This window comes from Mchenga conophoros, linkage group LG7 (assembly GCF_057382185.1).
Source record: "Mchenga conophoros isolate Kocher_MC1m ecotype Shallow Benthic linkage group LG7, M_conophoros_male_GT1.1, whole genome shotgun sequence".
Classification (NCBI taxonomy): domain Eukaryota; kingdom Metazoa; phylum Chordata; class Actinopteri; order Cichliformes; family Cichlidae; genus Mchenga; species Mchenga conophoros.
Genome location: NC_140532.1, coordinates 35,350,976 through 35,374,436, shown reverse-complemented (window position 1 = coordinate 35,374,436; position 23,461 = coordinate 35,350,976). Strand labels below are relative to the sequence as shown.

At 39.9% G+C, this 23,461-nt stretch overlaps 1 protein-coding gene across 2 annotated transcripts in view; it reads left to right on the top strand.

The window, feature by feature from the left end:
- Positions 1-2,346: 2,346 nt before the first annotated feature.
- stxbp1a (syntaxin binding protein 1a) overlaps positions 2,347-23,461 on the top strand; it is a 42,607-nt gene continuing 21,492 nt past the window's right edge. For both annotated transcript variants that reach the window (XM_085279045.1, XM_085279044.1), the window contains exons 1-6: positions 2,347-2,491; positions 15,188-15,237; positions 20,163-20,244; positions 20,340-20,416; positions 21,431-21,509; positions 22,166-22,269. In XM_085279045.1, coding sequence (XP_085135171.1) covers positions 2,455-2,491; positions 15,188-15,237; positions 20,163-20,244; positions 20,340-20,416; positions 21,431-21,509; positions 22,166-22,269 — 429 coding nt within the window. In that variant the 5' untranslated portion in view covers positions 2,347-2,454. The remainder of the gene's footprint in view (positions 2,492-15,187; positions 15,238-20,162; positions 20,245-20,339; positions 20,417-21,430; positions 21,510-22,165; positions 22,270-23,461) is intronic.

Sequence of the window (23,461 nt, the reverse complement as noted above, 5' to 3'; positions counted from 1 at the left end):
GCTTTTTCTAAAAAACAGGAGGAGGAGGCGGTGGAGGAAGAGGAGGAGGAGGACGTGCTGGTGAACAGTGCTGCGTTTCACAGCAGCGGGACACACCCTCTGGGAGTCATCACTGGTCCAACGTGTTCAGTCGGCTGTGCTAAGGGTGTGGCCAGAACCAGGAGCTTAAGAGTATCACAGTGCGTACTGTACGCGAGAGTGTCTGCTTGTAGCAGCAAACTTAATAATGTTAAACTTGACAGATGTTAAAAATACAACCTTAGTGCGTTTATTAGTAAGTTTCTTTAAAATGTTTCTTTTAATGATTTCATGATATTTATATTGTGATTAAAAATCAGGAGAAATTAACTAAAGGCTCTTTGAAGTGCGCGCTTTGGGCTCAACGTTGAAAGCGAGTCTATGGTTGGGCCCAGTAGCATTTTGCCACACACAGATAAATGCTGCCCCCTTGTGGAAAACATATTTCTTTACTATAATTTTGAAGCAGGCCAGTATCCAAACCAGCTCTTCCAAACATGTTGAATATTTCAGTAAGCGAGTTGATCCTTTAAAAAAAACCCATCTAAAATGCTGGATGTTAAATTGTTCACGTTTATGCAATGATCTCTAATGCTGCTGAAACAGTCTATGAATTTATGGTTTTATCAGCAATGAAGGCTGAAAATTAAGCTCTGCAACTTCCAAAAGTTAGCTGAAAATAAAGTGAAGTAAAAGTGTCATAAAAGGAGACTGCAATGCATCACATCTGCTTACTAGAGTCAATAAACTGGACCATTTGATCAAAAGTTTAAGACCACTTAACAAATGGCAAAAACTAATATTTTGCATGGTTGGATCTTCCAAATAGAGCTTTAAATGCAACAATAAGAAATGGGAGTGAGACACAACATTTTGTGAGCATGCATTTTAGTGAAAACATTGCTTAAACTGAATGAACTATATGTGCTGATTGTGTCTTTTTGTAGGTTTTAATTTAATTATTAAGAACTTACTGGATGTGCTGAGTGTTCCGGTACTTTTGATAAATTTATGGTCCAGTTTTTCTTCGACTATTATGTTTATTAGTTCTAATAAAAAAAACCTGTCTGGTCTTCTTTGCATCTCACCTGTACAGTTTATGAATGCAGTTTGTCAAACAGCTGAGAACTTATGTCTGCTGTGGTCCCCATTGATTTTTACAACTTTTATAGGCTACTCTGAGGGGAAAAGGAACAAAGAAACAAAAATACCTCATTTCTGAAACGTTAATTTTAACTTGATGAATCAACATGAATGGTTTAAGCGTAAAAAAGGCCCACAACTCAAGGGGATGAACCAGTGTCTACACATAACAGACAGCTTGGCAAAGAACCAATTTTAAACAGTATCTTTAGACACTTTGGTACTAGCGACCTGTTCTTGCTCTCAGGTTCTGACACAGGCGATAAGAGATACTTCTTGTCCTTCAGTTCATCCATTTACCGTTCACTGAAAGCTCATTAGACATGGCCAGAGTTGAAGGGTGGCTATCAAGAAGCCATTCCTAAAGAAGGGGAAAAGCTGAGTTGTGCATGAACTGCAAAGGAACTAGACTGAAAATTATGGAGTGATGAATCCAAATTTCAAACTGTTGGTTCAAATCATCGTTAGTATGTACGAGGCAGTCATCAAAGGTAAACAGTGAGTATCTAGTAATATTGATTCTATCAGTCATGGATTGGCTTGGTACCTGTACCCCAATATTACTAAAGCAGTGTGGGATGATCTTGACAGAGAACGGGTCAAAAGGCAGCCAACATCCAAAGAAGACCTTTGAATGCCCTTCAAGAAGCCTGGAGAACTATTATTGAAGACTACTTAAGCAAGCTTTCTTTGAATATCTTTAAGAGTCTATGAAGAACAAAGTTGCAAGGTCATAGCAAATATTGACTTTCAAGCTTGTTAGAATTGTGTATACTGTGTTTTTGTCTTATACTATACTACCATTTATGTTTGCACATTTCACTAAATCAATGACACAAGACTTTTGCACATCACTGTCTTCCTGTATAAATGTAATGATTCACTATATTATTATGTATATAAAACTATGAATCTATTATTGTGCCATCTGCTTAAGGTTATATGCATTAAAACTTGTTTAAAAATGAAGGGTTACTTTATTTTCTTATCATGTATTTATTTCAGGTTCTGTGAAAAACAAGGGTATTTTGCAGGAATCTTTAAATTCTATTTGGACAAATGAGCGGGTAAGGCTTAACAAATAAATGTCTTTAGTAGGAATTAGTTTGAGCTAATACACACAGCTGTAGCCAAACGTCCGCACATCACCAGTGTGGATGATGCGGAAGGATACGCAGTGACGTTTCCAAGTGGAGGCTCCTCCGCAGCGGTGTGACACGATCAGAGAGGAGGAGGAGGAGAGAGAGAGTAAGCAGAGGGTAATCAGTCGGTCCAGCACTCAGAGGCAGCATCATGGCACCTATCGGATTAAAGGCGGTGGTCGGCGAAAGTAAGACTTTTTTTTCCTCCTAATTTATGGTGCTCAGAATTTGTGCGGGATATGGTCTTGCTGCACCCCGATTCAGCTGTGTATATGCCAGAGAGCGAGTATATATTTAAAAAGAAAAGGGCCGGGGAGCGGGGGGGACAGGATGCGGGTGGCTGCTAGTGCATCTGAGTGGTGACGATGATAACGGTGAAGGTGATGTTCCATTGTATCCCGATGTAAACCGCAGAGGTGTAGTGAGGAAGCACTGGATGCCCTGAAGAGGCTGCTCCGTCTCGTTGGTCTCCTGCGGCGCGGATGCGCAATTGCATTTCAAGCGACAGAGCGTATAAAACGCTGTTGACAAGCGATGATTAGCCCACTAATAGAAGATGTTGGCATCCTCCTCCGGTGGGATGAGAAGCCACAGAGTAATGAAGCCCGTGTGCGCCCCTTTTAGACACAATTTACGTTTATTTAAGGACTAATCTGCCTCTGCCTGTGAGCTGCATCCCGATCTGTTTCTGCCTGAATATTGTGCCACAACATGCAGGATGCACGTACTGTTCACACGCTGGCGAGCTAATAATAGCCAACACAATGTAATGCGATGCTGTTTATTGCAAAATGAATGAAGATTAGCGGTCTCGATCCGTGGGATTCCCCGACTGCAGCAGTGCCTCACCCCATCCGATGGAGCATAATTCAGCTGCGTAAAACACCCTTTCTCAGCCGGAGAGCACCACCTATGCTCCGCTTCACGTTAATGGCGGAGTGCACCAGAGTCGTGAAAGTTGCCTTAAAACTGGCGCTGCGCAAGAAATTCCGCATTTTTTGTATATTTTTCCGCGGACGGCTTTTAGTCATCGTGCCCTTTGAGTAGAGTCGGTGCGGCACCGGCAGTCTGTGTAACCCTGCATCATTAGGACACTGTTAACTCAAGGTTCAGTATCCGATTGTGTCATTTCGGCTCATTACATTTGGGCTGGTGCTCTAGCGGTAGGTGTGCTGTGATGAAACAGGCCTGACTATGGTGGAGGCGCAGGAGGTTCAACTGGGTGCAAGTGTTAGTGGTCGTCGAAAGGCTCAGGAACGAGCCCATAAAACCTGATAGAGATGGCTTAATGTGAAGCCATGTATCCAGTTCGTCCCTAAATTCTTACACCAAGCTGCTCATTCTCTCTCTCTCCTCTTTTTTTTGGTACCGTGCCCTACCCCGGCTGCAGGATTTGCTTCATTTGGCGTCTGTTGTTCATAGTATTGATTCGGTGTCACATTTCACTAATACAAATCCACACAGTTGCTCTGTACCAGGAGCTAATGTGTCACTTTCTGGTCATGACATTGCTGGAATCTGAAAATTCTTAAGCTACACCCAGCTGTGCTCTAAGGTATATTTGCCTCACTGGTGCTGCTGCAGAATTCTGGCTCACACCCACCCCATCCCATTAAACACACACTCTCTCTCTCTCTCTCTCTCTCTCTCTCTCTCTCTCTCTCTCTCTCTCTCTCTCTCTCTATATATATATATATATATATATATATATATATATATATATATATATATTAGTGTGTATATATATATTAGTATATTTTTCTGTTCTTTGACATGAAGTGAAAGGATTTGTGCATTGTCACAAAGAGGAGCCTCGATCATCAGTAACTTCACATCTACTTTGAATCCAAGAGTACAGTATTAAATTATAAAAAGTATTCTGAGCCTGATGCTGGATGTTTGCACTGTGGCTGAGCTCAGCCCAGACCTGCATTTTTGTAAGTTAGTCTACATTTTTTTAAAATACAAGGCCAGAAGACTGAGTTTTGATAGAAATGATATCATCTGCACGCCCTACTACATTACACAATGCAGCTTCATATGCCAATTATCTGCGCGTGTTTTACATTCTTTAATTATTTAAACACTGTAACTGGCTATTGCATAACCCAGTTTGTGAAAAGCTGAAGGCAGGCCGAGTGAATCATCTTTTTCCTGAGCAATGTAAACACTGCGTGCATGTTTCCCAGTAAAGACAAGGACGCAGGGAGGCAACACCTGCTCTACGTTTGGCTAAGGTGAAGCGAGGGCTGTGATTGGTGGGGGCAGAGAGTGAAAGAGGGAGGGTGACACCATCGCGGGCTCTCTGTCGTTCTCTCTCTCTCTGCAGCAATTGATGTAGCAGCCAGAATGAAGGGAGGGGGGGGGATGGGCAGCAAGCTGAGCTTCACCCTCCCCGTTTCATGGCTGTATATGAACATCAGTGCCAGAGAGCAGCAGAAGGAGAATAAGGCTGAGTGACGAGGACCTCATCAGTCAGCAGTGACCTGAGTCATTTAGAAAGAGATGAGCTGCTCAAACTGAAGGAACGCAGTGTTTAGAGCGAGGCGGTGTTCTGTATTTGAGCTATATACTTTATGGTGATGTCTATGGGGTCAGATGCAGTGGGTTTTATTATGTTTTGAAGGTTTTCAAGGAAAACCTGCTGACCCAGACAAATAATGTTCCGCCTTTCATTCAGTCATTCAAGCAGATGCTAAAATGCTTCATAGCTGTACTTTATATGTTATTGTGTAACATGATAAATACCATAATATACTGAGAAACTGACCTTGGAATCAATTTACATCACCAGACGACTGTTTAAATCCTTTAAATCCAGTTAATTTTGAAATATTTCTGTAACCATAGACAGCTTTACAATTATTTATTCACCTCTCATTACCTGTGCATTTGTGCTCAAAGTTGGCTTGTAAAGCATGTGGAGAGTTATTGAATCAGTGGTTTTCAAACTGCGGGGCTGGCCCCAGAGGTGGCACACAGACAACCAGGTGAAAAATGAAAAGGGAAGTTGAATGATTTAGTTTGTTAGGGAAAGTGATCAAAAGTTTTAGCAGCTAATACGTTAAACGTTACCTATACAGTGCCTTTTCTAATATATGTCCCATTCACCCAGTTGCACATACAAATTCATACAGGTCTTTTTCTAACATTGTCAGGCACGCACACACACTCTGATGGATGGGAGCAATATGGGGTCAGTATCTTGACTAGGAATATATTGACATGTGAACCGGAAAAGTCTTTCAAAAGCAAAATTAGACATTTTTTATTGTTTATAATGGATAAAATTTCCGGGATGTGTGATGTAAACTTCTTTTTCCTTCTGAAGTACCATGCACCAGAAAACGTTTGTGAACCACTTTGTTTGACTGGCACCAGCATACATACTCGTCATCGCCATGCAGCCATTTCAGGTTTAATTAATGCGACAGCCTCCTTAAAAGAGAAAGTGGCACACTGAGGTAGCATAAGACCTCAAGTCTTCTGGAACTGTGTCTGGAAGCTAGACTCACTTTGAAAAATCATGTGGAACACCTTTCAAGAAAACTGATGCCAAAGATTGGATATTTTTATAGAAATAAATACAAATAGATCGGTGTATAATCCACAATTCAGTCTGTGCTTGACTGTGGTGACATTGGTCATATGCATGCTTCTGTATCTGCTCACTATTGCATCTAATATGAAAAAGTGGGGTGGTACTCCTCAGCGAACTGAAGAGAGCAGCATTTTATGATGTTTATTTACAAGCCTCTGCTGCAAAGATTGCCTGCCTACATCTGAGCCTTTGATTTAAACACAGGACTTACAATGTCAGGACGCTTCAGCATTAACTGTACGTCTTGTTCAGACTGATTTTTGAAAAACTGTATTCAAATACTTAACTGGATATGAATAGAACGAGCTACAAAAAGATTACAAAGTTACAATTTTGGATTTAACTGGAATATTTTAACAGGTTCTTTGTCTGCAACTAGTTATGCACACATTTTCTTAATTTGTGATTATGTGATATTTATCATGTGGCTGTCTCATTTAAAAAAAAAAAGGATTTAATAATAATAATTAGATAATTAATGAAACTTGCTACTTCAGTATCTTTCTATTATGTCTGTGGTAACCACACTCCCTTTTAAAGTAGTCTTCTTGTCTGCCTTCAGACTGTTTTCAGGGCTGCTGCTGCTCTTATTAGATCATTTCAAGGATCTCCTCCAGTGTGTCACAATGGTGACCCTGCAGGTTTTTTTTTAGCTATCAGGTTGTTTATTGTCAGAAGATATAAAATCGTGCTGCTCAGTGGTGTGACAACTCAAAATGGTTTTTGGTTTTTGATCAAAAAATGTAGTTTTTGGTGAGATTTTATCAAGTAATTAGCAAGCCAGGCAACCATTTTTGATATACGTTTCGCCAGTTTGCTTGCTTTTACCACTCAAAACATTCACTTGTCACTTCTTCCGTCTGTTTGTGCTCAATGAAATGAAACGGTACTAAAATTTGTTGCTCCACTGGGTGCAAAATGGATACAAAAATGAGCCCTGATGTTGCCTTTTATTTTTTAAGACAAACTAAAAAGTAACTCAAGAGGCTGCGTGCTGTAGGGATGCACAGATGTATTATAATGCCAGGTTGACAATGCTGATGGCAGTGGCTGATGTTTATCAGTTGTGTTACATCAATTTTGCGCCAGCTATATGTTCAGAAATGGTGTGATGGAGAGCTAAAAGACTTCAAAGCAAAGCTAGGAAGTGTTTTGTCTCCAGTTCGAATATACTCACATCCCAAAATGTCAAACAGAGTCAGTTCACTCTTCCTTGGAAGTTTCTGGAAGCATGTTGTATTTACTCTTCTCTGTTTGGGGTAGTGTGAATAAAAGGAAGGAGGAAGGTGAAATAGAAAAGGACTTTTATGCACATATTTGCACACACGCGCCTTCTATTGACCTTGGAAGCATCACTGAGCCACAGCATCACACACACACGTCTGGATCCAGTCTGACGCAGTGCCTGCAGCCCCTGGGCGTCTGTAAAACACACACACACACACACACACACACACACACACACACACTCTGAAATGTCATGTCACTGCAGTAATAGAGCATGAAGAGCTGGCTGAAATAGAGCTGTGTAATGCAGGGTCACAGTGGCTCTTAATCTTAATGAATTCCGTTCTCTTTTGCTGAGGATGAGTGCTGTGTCAGAGCTGGCAGACATCCTCTACCTCCCACTCTTCTCGGCAGCACTCAGTCCTTTTCTTACATGCATATACACACGTACAGTGGAGACATATTTAACACCACGTTACAGAAATATCTTCTTATGGAAGATCGCCACAGCACCAGAGCCTGGATGCTCTCCTCTTCCAGCGATGTAAACAAAAACAAGAAATATAGATGGCATGGCTTCATGATAATTTATCAATTTGTTAAATTAACTGTAGGAGGATTAAAAAAAAATTGTGTATATATATATATATATATATATATATATATATATATATATATATATATATATATATATATATACCATCTTCTTAGCTCTCTCTCTGGTGAGTGCAGGAAACCTAATTTGTCTTGCTTGTTACTCTCTTAAATTTTTGCACTTGTGTTTCTGCAATAGAACTAGAATTAATATCTTGTGACAAAGGTTGGATGAAATTAGGTTAAATATTATTAATGTTGCACGAAGTCACAAAATGGGTCAAGAGAAAAATCTCACAATTTCCCAGAGAAACAGACACATTTTAACTATGGCTATTTGATCATGGCAAAAAAAAAAAGAAGTTAAAATACGTTAAACATTAAAATAGAGAAATCGTATTGTTTTATTCAAGCTGATTTTCCTAAACTTTAATTATGATTCAAATACAATAAGTTAATGTAAAGCAAATTAAACCTGCCACAGTCTTGTACTGACTGAACTTGGACTAAAGGAAAGGAAATGCAAAAAGAGAAAATTATTGCAAAACAGTTATTTCAACCACAGATTTATAGTAATAAAGGCTGATATAATATCCAATAATAGAAATGATGATGCTGTATTAGGGACGAGACATCAGTTTCATTTTTTAGGAACAGAATAGAGGGGGAATATGATAAAAATACAAAACCAAGTATGTGTTGACATGTTGTATAACAAAATGATCATTTTAACATTGTACGGGTAAGACATGATTAGCTTAGTCTAATAAAATCAGTATGAGATGTTCTCTTAGGGCTTGTCACGCTTTTTTTTTTTCTTTCTATAGGATCGTGAAAACAAAGAGCTGCTGCTTTTTCTGCACTGGAAAAAATGCTGGCTTAAGTAGGTCAGCACTGTGTGTTTGCACAAAAGCAGTTTAGTAATATCAGATTCTCATTAAAGGTGTGTAGTGTTTCCTTTCCGATCTTTCCATTTATTCCATTCATTGGTTGGACAGCTGGTTTTCGCTGACCTGCAGTGCCTGATAAAAATTTGGTGCCACATCTTTGCAGATGTGGCGTTTTGTGCATTTGCCCTTGATCAAGGTATCTGTCACGGTCCGGGGCGGCGGCCGTGTGAAGAGTGGAAAGGAGGACTCAGATGCAGCACTTACTCAGATGTGAAGGTGATTTATTGACAATACTGAACATAAAGTGGAGATGGCAAAACAGAACTAAGGATGAACTAACTGGGAGAAACTACACAAAGAAATAGCAAACCTGAGCATGAAGGGAGAACAGCAGGGAGAGCATGCAGGGGATTACACCAGGTATGAACACAGACGACGCGACGAGGAGCAGAGGAAATCACACACTATAAGTACACAAAGAGACACTGGGAAATCACACACAGGTGGGAGACACAGCTGGACCTGATTAACCTGACGAGACAGGGGAACACTAACACCAGGGACCAATAGAGGGAGCACAAACCCAAAACCCAGTATCTAAAATCCCAAAACACAAACCATCCCAAAACAGCCCAAGAATAATAAAGAGAATAACAACAATAAGGAACACAAACACAAAGTCACTGAGTCATGGTCGCAGGACCATGACAGTATCAGCTTAGAGCTGCATTTGATTTCTGGAAGCTGCACAGCAGCTAGCTTACAATGCTTATAATAGCGTCAGTGCAGAGAAGGAATTCGGGGTATCAGTGAAGAGTTCTTTGTATGTTCTTTCATGTTCTTGTTACTGCATTAGTAACTTTTAGCTGAGTTTCCCACAAAGACACTCCTCCTGTCAGGGGAACAGAGGTGACAGACAACTCTTTGAGGTGCACGTGTGTAGACTACATGAGAGTGAATCAATGCCCACACACGTCTTTAGAGATCAGTCCACCGAGATAGCATTTGTGGCGGGGGGATTTCTGGAGATTTCTCAGTGGACCTCCAGTCGAGTATCTTTGTGTTTTTGTTTCATTTTTTTCTCCTGCATTCCTTCTTTTTTTCCCCATTTTGCTCCAGTGAACTGCACTCCTGACCTCTGACCTCTGACTTGCTATCCACTGAAGGTCATAAATCCTCTTCTTCTGCTTTCCTTACAGCCATTTTGTGCCGGCTGGGGCCAGTTTAGGGTGTTACGTAACTGCAGATGAATCTGAAGAGGCTGTAAATGGAAGGATAGCTCCTTCCATTTACAGATAATAGTTATCTCATGGAGTGTTTTTAGGTTTTGTTAAATCTGGTTAATATCGGTGCTTAAGGTGTACGGAAGAGATGGAACATAGAAACCATTTAGCCTCATTGAAAAGCTATTTTTTTTATTAATATTGAGTTATTTTAATCTTTTGGTTAATGTAATCTATTGAAGTGTATGTACAAACAAAAACTCTTTGATTTTTAAAAATACAAAACCTATGACATGGTGAGACTCTGACCATGAAGCTCTGTTTCATTTTTTCTTTTGTGTGTTTGGGTTGTGGTGAAGGCTTTGCTTGCATTTCAGTGTGAGTCGTGCTGATTTGTCTGCGTGTCTCTTTAAGATCAAGCGTGTCACATTCCCTCGGGAATGATGCTGCTGTGAAGCTGAGATCCAGAGAAAAAAAATGGGTCATGTACTCATAGGTGAAAGTCCCTGAAGGGGGGAGAACCACGAGGCAAAGGGAGAAACTGTCAGCCCAAGTCGAGGCTTAGGGGATTGGAGAGTACATCAACACAATGGCAATATCATTGCTCATAGTACTGCTCCTTGATATGGCTAACTGTGTTCAGTTTGTCTGGGTTTATAGAGAAGACGTATGCTTTCCCTTATTTTGTACATGTTAAACATCTAAACACAATTATAAATTAGGTCAGAATACAAACAACTAATCCCACTGAGCCAAAACCAGGCTTCAGGATCTAGGTACTCAAGTGCGCGCGCACGCACACACACACGCACACACACACACACACACACACCCATCTATCTATCTATGTATCTATAAATAAATAATAATGGAGAGAAAACCTCAACAATCAGATGGCTCCATTAGAATTTTTTTTGTTTTTAATTTTCTTCTTCTTTGTTCTACTTCAGTTTTTTTCTACTGAAAAAGGTGTTGAAATTGTTACTTTTTTGTTTTAATTTCAAGATTTAAGAAACAAAAATTTACTTTTTTCCTTTAGCCTCTAAAACCTCAAGAACCCCCCCCCATCAAGCAATTAACTATAAGAAACACATATTTCTTATAGTTAATTGTTAACCCTTCTGTTTGTGAGAGGCAACCAATCAGAAAAGTGAAAGTGATTTTAGTTCAGTCTAAAAATGAAACTATGTACGTGTAAATAAGCAACAGTATATCCAGCGGTGGTCTCTATAAAATTTGCTTATTAAAGACAGAGTGAGGAGTGAAGTCAGTTTGTGTGCATAGCTAATATAAATGCAGCAGGTGTTGATCAAAACTGTGGAAAACATAACACAAAGGCAAAAAAATAAAAACAATAAAATACGCATATTAAGCATTTAAAAGTGATTTCTATAAAAGATTACAATCATTTCTGAAGATTACAAAAATATTAGAAACAAATTATGATAATTTGCAAAACTACATTTGATCCACAAGGGTGCTTAATAATATAAACAAAAGATAACTGAGCCTTTACCGGAAAAGCAGAAGATTTTGGGGGGTTTGAATCCTGTTAATGACGTAGGAGAGCAAGAAAATGCCACAACTCTTAAAAACTTGCAACCTGATGAGATAAACAAGTGTCTGCTGAGGTGCTGAAGATGTAATATTTTAGTAGTCTTTTTAGTTTTATGTCTTAACTGTATATTTAATAAAGTCTTCATAGTCTCATTTATATTTGAGTAGTTTGACAAAGAAATTGTGAACTTTCGTCCCTGCTCTGACGTGATTATATTGTATCCTGTTTAACTGGATATGAGATGAGATGTGTGTGTATGTGTTTCTGTGCATGTTTGGTTGACACAGCTGCTGCTTGTGTTTGTTCAGGTCCCTTCCCTTCTTTCTGACCGGTGTGTTCCTGTTGTGCCTTTATCAGGAGGTCAGAAAGGAAGAATCCACAGTCACGCCTCCCCCCAACTTATTTTCAGTCTTCAGTTAGAAAAGAGTGCAGTCCATTCACTATCAAGTTAACTTCTCTATTTTATTGACTGCCTGGGTCAGTTCACTCAACCTTATGAAGGATAATCCCATTAGTCATCCTTTTAACTGAAAAAAAAAATGAACCAAAACTGAAGCTAACAGAAGAGAAGATAAATTGAATTAGTGTATTTGTTGTTTAGTATCTATCAACATTATAATCATTTTTAACAGAACATAATCCAGAAAAAGTTGTGTACTTGATTTTCAGCTCTATATTTCACTGAGTAGAACCACAGAGATGTTGATTTGATAGTACAGACACTGTTGTACTGAGGTGACTTGTGCTGGATCCATAGAGCCCCATGTTAAAATGTTCAGTTTCTCAGCATTAAAAAGCATGTTTATAGTTCGGTAACAAAAATACATTGGCCTCTATGGATTGTTAACCCCTTAGTAATTCAGTTCAGTTCTTTTATTATAACTCTTCTACCTCCATACTGGACTTGAAGGGCTTCCAGGGGAGATTACTTTAAACCTTTAGGGGGCTCAACCTCCAATCATAATGTCATCAATATACTGCCTTGCAGTTAATGTTAATCTAATATTCTGCTTGCAAACATATTCAAACCTTTTCACCTTTACAAACCTAAATTCAACTGGATAAATATTAAAACGTTACCTTCAAAAGCAATGACAGTAATTGGGAAAATGCCAGGAATGAAATTTAGGGCTCCCAAAAAAGGGTTCAATGGGGGCTTCTAAGAAATGGCAGCAACGAGGTTTGAGACGCATCTAAGGAAGAGATGTTCATATGGAAAGTGTAATGTTAAAGCATCGAGCTGAAGTAAAGCTTTTGTTGTGAATCGACATTAATGTTTAAGAGATCGATGGACTAAAGAATTTAGACCCTGGAAGAAAATGAAGAACAGTTAAAAATTCAATTTATCTTAATAATTGGAGCTGCTTTTATCTGAGCTCATTTATCAGAGGAAAAAGAGGAAACAGATTAGCAGAGGAAAAGGGAGGACGAGTCACGGATATCCTCAGTCCTGCTTTGTTTTCTGAAGTGTCTCATCCTGTGGCCTGGAGCCGCTGCTGGATGAAACACAAGTCAACTTTTCAGGAATGAAAAGGAGCCTGCTTTAATTTTGCAGCTGTTACTTGGAGTGTTTTACAGCAATTAGTCAGCACAGTGACAGCCCCGGTTCCCCAGCTGTGTAAAAGTCACAGGTTTTTTAAGGTTTTTTAGGTTGTAGTTTGTACTCACAGTGCTTCTTGGCTGACGTAGCAGCTAACAGAACAGGACAAAGGAAATGCTGGAAATAGACTGAAGCTGAGTTGGGGAATCTCTCATTTAGCAAGAATATTTCTACTATATTAAGACCATCTGTCCCACTGGAGGTCAGATACAGTTCGTCTCACTCACAGGAGGTTCAGGCTGAGCTCTGTCTGCTTCAGCTATAGTACATACGATAACTTATTTACTTTTAGTCGACCTTTATTTGCATGCATTCTAGATTTCTTTTATACTATAATTGGTTTTAGTTTCCAATTTTTATGCTTCCATCCTACTTCTGGCATATTTCTCCAATTGTCTGAAAAGCGTCATCATCTGACTCTGAGGAGCATACTGCTTATTGTTTTCGAGGCAGCAAACACTTGCATCCCTCATCTTTTTTTTTTGCTCAGGCCCTTTTTAATCTGTGGTAATCCATCAGTATCTGTGTGGTCGCAGGTTTTAGCTGGGGCCGGGAGAGCTTAGCGGTTTATATTCACTGTGATCCAACATGATGTTCAACAGTAATTCACCCTTAATGGATTTATCCTAATACGGCTGGCAGATGGTTGGCATACTGATCAAGCCAATATCAGTATTGTGGCACAAACAGGGCCATCGTGCCATAACCTCACAGTGGATACTGGCTTTCCTTTATTGGGTTTCCTCGTCTTTGTAGACACTCATCATTGAGAGAATTCATTCACTGATGTAGATCTGTGGTGGCTAACCTCACTGGAGGCATGAATGCATGGTGCGTGTTATTGTAATAGTAGCATTATTGGATTTTAAAATACATATGAGTAGAATCAAACAGTTCAGGGTTCAGTTATTTTAGGCTTAGTTTAATTTAGTTAACCATCCATACATCCATTGTCTTCTGCTTATCCTTATCAGGGTTGCCAGGGAGCTGGAGCCTATCCCAGCATACGGCAAGAGTTACTCAAACTTCCTGTTTTTAGACTTGATTTTTACTCCAGTGATTCTCACGGTGTAAGAGTTTGACACTCATACCCAATCTGCACAATTTCTATTAATCATAAAAATTGTTGTGTAGTAGTAAAATGTCTATTTTTAAAGTTGGGATTGATTTACTGTCATAATACAAACATTTTGTTTCTTGCCGTTTCTCCCTCTCATGTTAACTTTGGGCAGATACACACTAAAGGCTGTGTGGCTAATCGAATGTAACTTTCAGCGATTAATAATTCAAAAAACGTGAGATAAAATGATCATAATGCAACATTTTGAATTATTATGATGCTCTTGGTTCATCTTTCAGTGCACCCCTTTCCTAGATGCATTTTCTGCCAGGCTGTAGGAGGTTTGCTTCAGAAATTAATAGTTTCCGTTGAATTATAATTAAGGTACAAAAATCCTCTCTTCCGAGAAAACTTTCAATAAATCTGACTTTTGTTCAATAAATTACTGTTTTTCAAAGTCTGTGAGTTGGCTTCTTCTTTGTCTTTATCTTCTTTTAGCTGCTCGTTGTCACATTAGCACATCATCTGCCTCCATCTCACCCTATCTCTAGCATCCTCCCACATGACACCAACCCTCTGTCCTCCTTCATCCACAAACCTCCTCTCAGGTCTTCCTCTTTTACTCCTGCCTGGCATCTCCATCTTCAACATCCGTTGACAATCATTTCTCTGCACATGTCCAAACCAACTCAACCTTGCCTCTCTAACTTTGTATCCAAACCGCTCAAACAGAACTCTCCATCTAACGTACTTGTTTCTAATCCTGTTCCTCGTTGTCGCTGACAAACAATAATCGTAGCATCTTTAAATCTGCCACCTCCAGATTCACTGCCTTATTGTCAGTGCTTTCCAAAGTCTGTTAGTTAAGAGTTTTACATATTTGCAGTCTCACACACTGGACAGGTCATCAGTCTGTCTGATCCGAGGGTGAATATTAGCTTGCTGTGATGAAATGGTACATGAATGTGTGTGTTGTGTTTTCTTTGTATGATTGTGTATTCTTTACTTACAAAATGAATTAAAACATCTCTGCTCAGGTCATAGAGATAAGTATAAGAGGATGATGGGTGAATGCTTAGATAACGAGCCCATCTGATTTGTGATGATTCTTTTTCTTTCTTTCTTTTACAGAGATTATGAACGATGTTATCAAGAAGGTGAAGAAGAAGGGAGAATGGAAGGTGAGAGGACAGCACTCTGGGTCACGTGTAGGGCCCTGATATACAACAAACAAGATGATTAGAAAGCTTTTATCTAGACTCCGGCTGTAGAACTGACTGCCAGCGGGACCTATTCTTTTTAGTAAAATATAAATATATTATTTTATTCTTATAAATTCTGTTTTACATAGTGTCTCAACCTTTTTTTGGGAATGGGTTGTACCTGTTCATTACTTTAAAAAAACTGCTAATATAGTCATTGAGCAGTTCTCTTCAAAGAAGCATAACTGGACTTTGCTCTGAATCTGTAGCTTATGTTTCAAAATTAGACCTGAGTCAGTAAAAGAAAGAAAAAAATGTACTGGTGAAATTTGTGGGACTAAATATAGGGTTTGCCAAACAGTGTCTTGTTCCAGCTTTTCTAATGTGCAGTAAATGAACTGTTTATCTTAAACTTATAGGTAAAGTTAATGTCTTGGGGTTAGAAGATTACGGAGCCCCGCAGGGGACATGGAAGAAAAAAAATTAGGGAGAAAAAAAAAAATTAAGACGGACTTTTGCGAGATCTCGCAAAACAAACTCGGGATCTCGCAAAAGTTGAATTCCAACAATGGCGGCAGCTACTTAGTTGTAATATTACTCTTTCTGGGTCACAAAATACACTTTTAAGATATTTTGAGGCGTGAATGTAGTTGTGTAAACGTCAGATACCTGCTCGGTTTACAAGACATCACATATTTGCAAAAATGCTCCGACGTTTTTGGAGATCTGACACCCACTAGCTCGAAGCTAACGGGAGGTCGAGACCTACTACAGCCGGGAGGAACACCGCTTTCCCGGCACATCGTGCCTCGACCTCCCGGTCGGCTTCGAGCTGGCGGCCTCCGAAGAATGCGGCTAAAACTTTTGCGAGATCCCGAGTTTGTTTTGCGAGATCTCGCAAAAGTCCGTCTTAATTTTTTTTTTCTCCCTAATTTTTTTTTCTCCCATGTCCCCTGCGGGGCTCCGTAGAAGATTTATTTGTTAATGTTTGTTTCTTTTTATAATTGCTTTACATTTTTTACTCAGACAAACACCTATGACAAGAAAAACATATTATTCATGAATGGATGAATAATAGGATGGAATGGCAAAAAATTGAAAAACAAAAACCACTGCGTGCCTTACATGCACAGACGTGTTGGATGTAACTGGGTTTTAACAAAATCTAAAGACAAAGAAAATACTGGCCCTCGCTACCTAGTGTAAAATAATAACATTAATCCTGTTTAATAGTCATAGATTATTCAAAATGTATTTGTATAGCACATTTAAAAACAACAGTGTTGACCAAAGTGCTTCACAATCGGTTAAAAACAAGAGAAAACAATAGAGAAACAAATTCAGATAAATGAGAAGACTATGAATTAACAATAAAAACATAAAACAGACCTGATGGTACTCATACTGAACTCGAATTAAAAGCCAAAGTAAAAAAGTGAGTTTTAAGATGCGATTTAAAAGACTGAATAGACTCTGAAGTACAAATCTCCTCTGGCAGATTATTCCAGGGTGCTGCTACTGCGAAGGCCCGATCTCCTCTGCGCTTCAGTCAAGACCTTGGTTGTGCTAAGAGCATCTGGCTAGACGATCTCAGTGCTGTTTTGGGGTCATACATGTTGAGGAGTTCGTTTAAATAACTGGGTGCCATATTATTTAACTTTAAAAGTAAAAGAATCTTAAAATCAATACGATACTTTACAGGGAGCTGGTGTAAATTTGCTAAAACTGGAGTGATGTGTTTATACATACACCTGTTAAAAGACGTGCAGCAGCATTTACCATACCACGAGGCCTTCCAGACTCTTCGTCAACTCTTGATGGAGACACAACTAAATGTGTTCTTTTCGAGCAGCTGCACTATTTTGGCTCATTGGATGAAATGGATCCATTTCAGATGTTGCTCATTTGCTAAACATGTCTGAGTAAAGACTGTGCAGAAATACCCAGCCAAATAATCTATTAGTCAAATATTTGAATGTCTCTAGAATCGGTCTTTATTAGTCATTTAACAGAGGCTTTTGGGCAGACCAATGGAAGGAATGATTCTCACCATCCCAGGAGATTACATTTTCAATAGTTCTTTTTTAGATGTTTTCCAAAAAGAGATTAGAAGACAACAGTAGAAAATATAATAAATGCCATGAAACGCCGTGTGGCAGGCAGGAGATGAGGACTCAAAGTGCACGACTCAAAGACTCAAGGAATGAACTCAAAACCACAGCTTTATTTGCTGGTCACAGAAAAACGGGCATACAAAGTAAACTAAACTGGGAAACAACAAACCAAAACTCACAGGGAGCTCCACACAGCAAGAGGGACGACACAACACTGACTCAGAGAAACAAAAGGTTTAAATACACTGGGAAGTAATGAGGGGAATGAGACACAGAAGGAGGGCATGGCTGGGAGAAATCAGGACTGACGAGACAAGCAAAGCAGGACGCATTCACATAAGACACGGACCATCAAAGTAAAACAGGAAGTATAACACAGAGACGCGAACTTGACACGGTGGAGACAGCAACTAAGAAACACAGACATAAACCATAAAGCTGAGGAGAACCGAAGCTCTAAGAACCGAAAGACACAGAGGGGAACTCAAACATGCAGACACAGACACAGAACAGAGGGGACACAGAGAAACATGAAGGGCAAGGGATCGAAACTACAGGGAGTGCAGAATTATTAGGCAAATTAGTATTTTGTCCACATCATCCTCTCCATGCATGTTGTCTTACTCCAAGCTGTATAGGCTTGAAAGCCTACTACCAATTAAGCATATTAGGTGATGTGCATCTCTGTAATGAGAAGGGGTGTGGTCTAATGACATCAACACCCTATATCAGGTGTGCATAATTATTAGGCAACGTCCTTTCCTTTGGCAAAATGGGTCAAAAGAAGGACTTGACAGGCTCAGAAAAGTCAAAAATAGTGAGATATCTTGCAGAGGGATGCAGCAGTCTCAAAATTGCAAAGCTTCTGAAGCGTGATCATCGAACAATCAAGCGTTTCATTCAAAATAGTCAACAGGGTCGCAAGAAGCGTGTGGAAAAACCAAGGCGCCAAATAACTGCCCACGAACTGAGAAAAGTCAAGCGTGCAGCTGCCAAGATGCCACTTGCCACCAGTTTGGCCATATTTCAGAGCTGCAACATCACTGGAGTGCCCAAAAGCACAAGGTGTGCAATACTCAGAGACATGGCCAAGGTAAGAAAGGCTGAAAGACGACCACCACTGAACAAGACACACAAGCTGAAACGTCAAGACTGGGCCAAGAAATATCTCAAGACTGATTTTTCTAAGGTTTTATGGACTGATGAAATGAGAGTGAGTCTTGATGGGCCAGATGGATGGGCCCGTGGCTGGATTGGTAAAGGGCAGAGAGCTCCAGTCCCACTCAGACGCCAGCAAGGTGGAGGTGGAGTACTGGTTTGGGCTGGTATCATCAAAGATGAGCTTGTGGGGCCTTTTTGGGTTGAGGATGGAGTCAAGCTCAACTCCCAGTCCTACTGCCAGTTTCTGGAAGACACCTTCTTCAAGCAGTGGTACAGGAAGAAGTCTGCATCCTTCAAGAAAAACATGATTTTCATGCAGGACAATGCTCCATCACACGCGTCCAAGTACTCCACAGCGTGGCTGGCAAGAAAGGGTATAAAAGAAGAAAAACTAATGACATGGCCTCCTTGTTCACCTGATCTGAACCCCATTGAGAACCTGTGGTCCATCATCAAATGGGGCGATCGTGGCTCAAGAGTTGGGAGTTTGCCTTGTAATTGGAAGGTTGCCGGTTTGAGCCCCGACTTGGACAGTCTCGGTCGTTGTGTCCTTGGGCAAGACACTTCACCCGTTGCCTACTGGTGGTGGTCAGAGGGCCCGGTGGCGCCAGTGTCCGGCAGCCTCGCCTCTGTCAGTGCGCCCCAGGGTGGCTGTGGCTACAATGTAGCTTGCCATCACCAGTGTGTGAATGTGTGTGTGAATGGGTGGATGACTGGATATGTAAAGCGCTTTGGGGTCCTTAGGGACTAGTAAAGCGCTATATAAATACAGGTCATTTACCATTTACAAGGAGGGAAAACAGTACACCTCTCTGAACAGTGTCTGGGAGGCTGTGGTTGCTGCTGCACGCAATGTTGATGGTGAACAGATCAAAACACTGACAGAATCCATGGACGGCAGGCTTTTGAGTGTCCTTGTAAAGAAAGGTGGCTATATTGGTCGCTGATTTGTTTTTGTTTTGTTTTTGAATGTCAGAAATGTATATTTGTGAATGTGGAGATGTTATATTGGTTTCACTGGTAAAAATAAATAATTGAAATGGGTATATATTTGTTTTTTGTTAAGTTGCCTAATAATTATGCACAGTAATAGTCACCTGCACACACAGATATCCCCCTAAAATAGCTAAAACTAAAAACAAACTAAAAACTACTTCCAAAAACATTCAGCTTTGATATTAATGAGTTTTTTGGGTTCATTGAGAACATGGTTGTTGTTCAATAATAAAATTATTCCTCAAAAATACAACTTGCCTAATAATTCTGCACTCCCTGTAGAAACCATCGAATAACTCACACAAGTACAATAATACAAAAATCACAAAGAACTAAACATGCTGGGTCAGGAGACCCAGGAACCTGACAATAAAATATCAAATGGATACAAAACCTATACACAATATATATCTTGATGCGTAAATATGCAAATGGAAAATGTTTTTCATCACAGTGGTGCACATTAAATAAGCCAGAACAACTAAGACACACAAAAGACCTTGAAGCCTGGATGTGAATAAACCTGAGTCATCACTGCACAGTGTCTGTAAGGGATTATTCGAATAAGACTGTTTTATTGTCAGCTACATGTAATGAGAGTAATAAGTAGTTACTGCCTTCGTGTGTTGCCAGGCTCTGATTGTGGACCAGCTGAGCATGAGGATGTTGTCATCCTGCTGCAAGATGACAGACATCATGACAGAGGGCATCACCAGTAAGAGCCCATCACATTTAACTATTTCTTTGAACTGCGAGGCTTATTTTGTTCGTACCAGCGACTCTTTAACATGTCTGTGCCTGTTTCTGTAGTTGTGGAGGACATCATGAAACGACGAGAGCCACTGCCGAGCCTGGAGGCCATTTACCTGATTACACCCACAGAGAAGGTAGGGATACTCCTTCTTTTACCTATAGAGGCACATCCCTGTCAACAGGTATGCACTTTTAGAAGAGAGATCAGACAAGCTGCCATATTAAGCTGTTGACTTAGTCAAGAAAGATCGCTCATGCTTCTTAGTTTCCATGATCTATCTTTACATCCAAATTTCCTTTATTTGTTGAAAGTTGTACAGAGTTTACAGTATACCTCAAGTTGAATGTTGCAGACCACGAGAGAGAGAGGCTGCAGAGCTTGGTCATCAGGGAGGGACTCAGAGTAACGGTTATCCCTCAACTGAAAGGTGTCAGTTAAGGTAGTTCTGGTATCTGATTAGGATGCTCCTGAATACCAAGCATTAGTGCCCAGAGCAGCTCTGGGACATTCTGGAGAGATTGTGAGTCTTACCTGGCTGATGTTCCCTTGGAAGAACTAGAGGTGGTGGCTGGGTGGAGGGAGATGTAGGCATCTTGGCGCAGACTGCTGCCCCTGCAACCCGGACTGGGATAATTGGAATCAGAATCAGCATACTTTAGCAGCGATAGATGGATGAATTTTTCTTGGAGAAAAAAAAATCATTCATTTCTCTTAGAAGTGAAGAAGCTTCTCGGATGAGAGCTGAAACGTCTTCAAGAAACATAAAAAAGTCCAGTCGCTTTTCTTTCCACGCTCCTTAGATTCATGAATTTCAATCTTATACTTTTACACTAAAATAACTTCACAAATTAACAAATGGTTTGGGAAAATGAAAGTGAATATTCAAAATGTAACATGTGGTAGGGTTCTCCAAGGCAGGAAGGCCAGGCCAGTGCGGACTCTGGGACGCTGGAGAATGTAAACGCAGCTCATGGTTTGAAAGGGAAAGACTGACACTTGCAGCTTGACTAGCTACCAAAATATTGATCAGAGAAGCTCACATTATAAAATGCACATATTGTAAGGATTATCCTTGCTTCACCTTATCTTGAAGATTAAAATACAGAACTTTCATCGCAACACATTTAACCTGTTTCTCTCTCTTCAGTCTGTCCACACCGTCATTGCAGACTTCAAAGACCCTCATTCATCTAAATACAAGGCAGCCCATGTTTTCTTCACTGACTGTGAGTACACACAAGGACTTTACAGACAACCTTCTATTTGATATAGTGTTGATGCTGCTAAACAAGACTGTTTTGGATGTTGAGGGGTTTTTTAATTGTTGTAATTTTTTCTTTCATAGATACGAAAACGAATTTGATGTTGATGTTGTTACAACGTCTAATCCCACAGTTTCCTCAAAGTTCTTATAGTCACCTATTGTCTTCTTGTTTTGAAACACATGTGAACCGGTTTTATTAGGTCAAGTAAGAGAGGATCTTTTTGTACTAATAATCAAATATTCCCCTAATTTACAGTTTTTTGTAGACAAATTAAGTAGAACTATACAAAAGTAGTTATTTTTCTTTAAATATGCTTTATCCCTGCACTATTACAGGGGGTTACAGCTTCATAATAAGAGACTGAGTGGCTACGATGTTGCAGTTTCCCTTTAACAGAGTCACCTTGGCCTTAGAGGTGTCTTTATAGTGGAAGAATCTAAAGCTGCATCATGTTAAATGAAGGACGAGCTTCCATTGAAGCACTCTGTCAAAGTAATATGAAGAAGTTTAGTCAAAGATGATCTTTTAGAGACATCATAGGTCGATTCAAACTCTGGTGTTTAAGTGTATTTGTCTGTGAATGTGACTGAAACTAAGCATCATGTGATATTTTCCAGCATGCCCCGATCCTCTCTTTAATGAGCTGGTGAAGAGCCGGGCTTCCAAAGTCGTCAAGACTCTGACGGAGATCAACATCGCCTTCTTGCCCTACGAGTCTCAGGTAAACATACTGTGCAGCCCTGCATGGTGATGGTGCATAATGAAATGCAGAAAAGCATGTTTAATCTCTACAAAAAGATTCTGCATACCAATACGTATAATCAGTATTAAAGTTGTGCCCACTTGTTAAATGATGATGACCCTGATTTCAACTTCAACTGTGTCCTGCATTGGAGGAGCCTCTTGTCTTGAATAGACACAATCGCATCAATAACTATTAAGACATCATTCTCTGCTTCTGAAGGATACAGACAGCTCATCAGGAGCTTTTCATAGCAAGTAATTCAAACGTTGCAGCAAGATATTGATGACTGACCTCGTGTTGCGATGTGATCATCTCAGACGTTCACTTGGCTGAAGCTTTGTCCATTTCTGGTTACTTCTTGGGGCAATATGACAGCATTTCTCTGTGCTTGTCCCTGAATGGTCTTTTAAGAACCCTCTTCCGACATCTTCTCTATGCTGATGTGTTTAAATGAACCTATCCATAGTTCTAACCATGAGGTAGCAGATTACGATATATCATGTAGCTTCACTAACCCTAAAAATGTTGATGGCATCATCATCAAAATATTATCTTAAGATACTTTAATGGATGCCTGGATGTTAAGCTTTATTGTAACACCCGGGAGAACAGTCAACTCATCAGTTTATTGGACGTGAAGCAGTTTGGATGGTTTCTTGTATCTTCTGTGCTTGTATGCCTTTGGGACTTAAAAGAGCATTTTTGACATGAAAATGGTTAATGAAGTCAGACTTAACATGCAGTCTGACCAGCCACACCTGAGCATGCAGTTCGGGTAACAAAGTCCATGTGATGGGCAAAAGAAAAGAAATCCCCAATCCTGCTGTCTAATTGCAGTTTAGCTTTTTAAAGCACATCTGCATTTTCAAACTCTTAGAACTGTGCAGAACAAAAACTTCCACTCAAAGTCCATAAATATGCATTATTGTCCTTAACTATTGCCTAAAACGCCAGAGCCAGTGGTTTTGGTCCAACATAGCTAATGAATCTTTTTGTTTACCATTTATAGAGATGGTTCTGGGACTCTGCATCCATTAACACCTACGTGTAGGACTAGAAATCAGGCTTTTCAAAAGGGACTGAAATCTGCAGTGACTAAGGTTATAATATAAGAAATCATGCACATGCATGGCTTTATAAACGATCAATTTAGATCAAGATTTGTGCC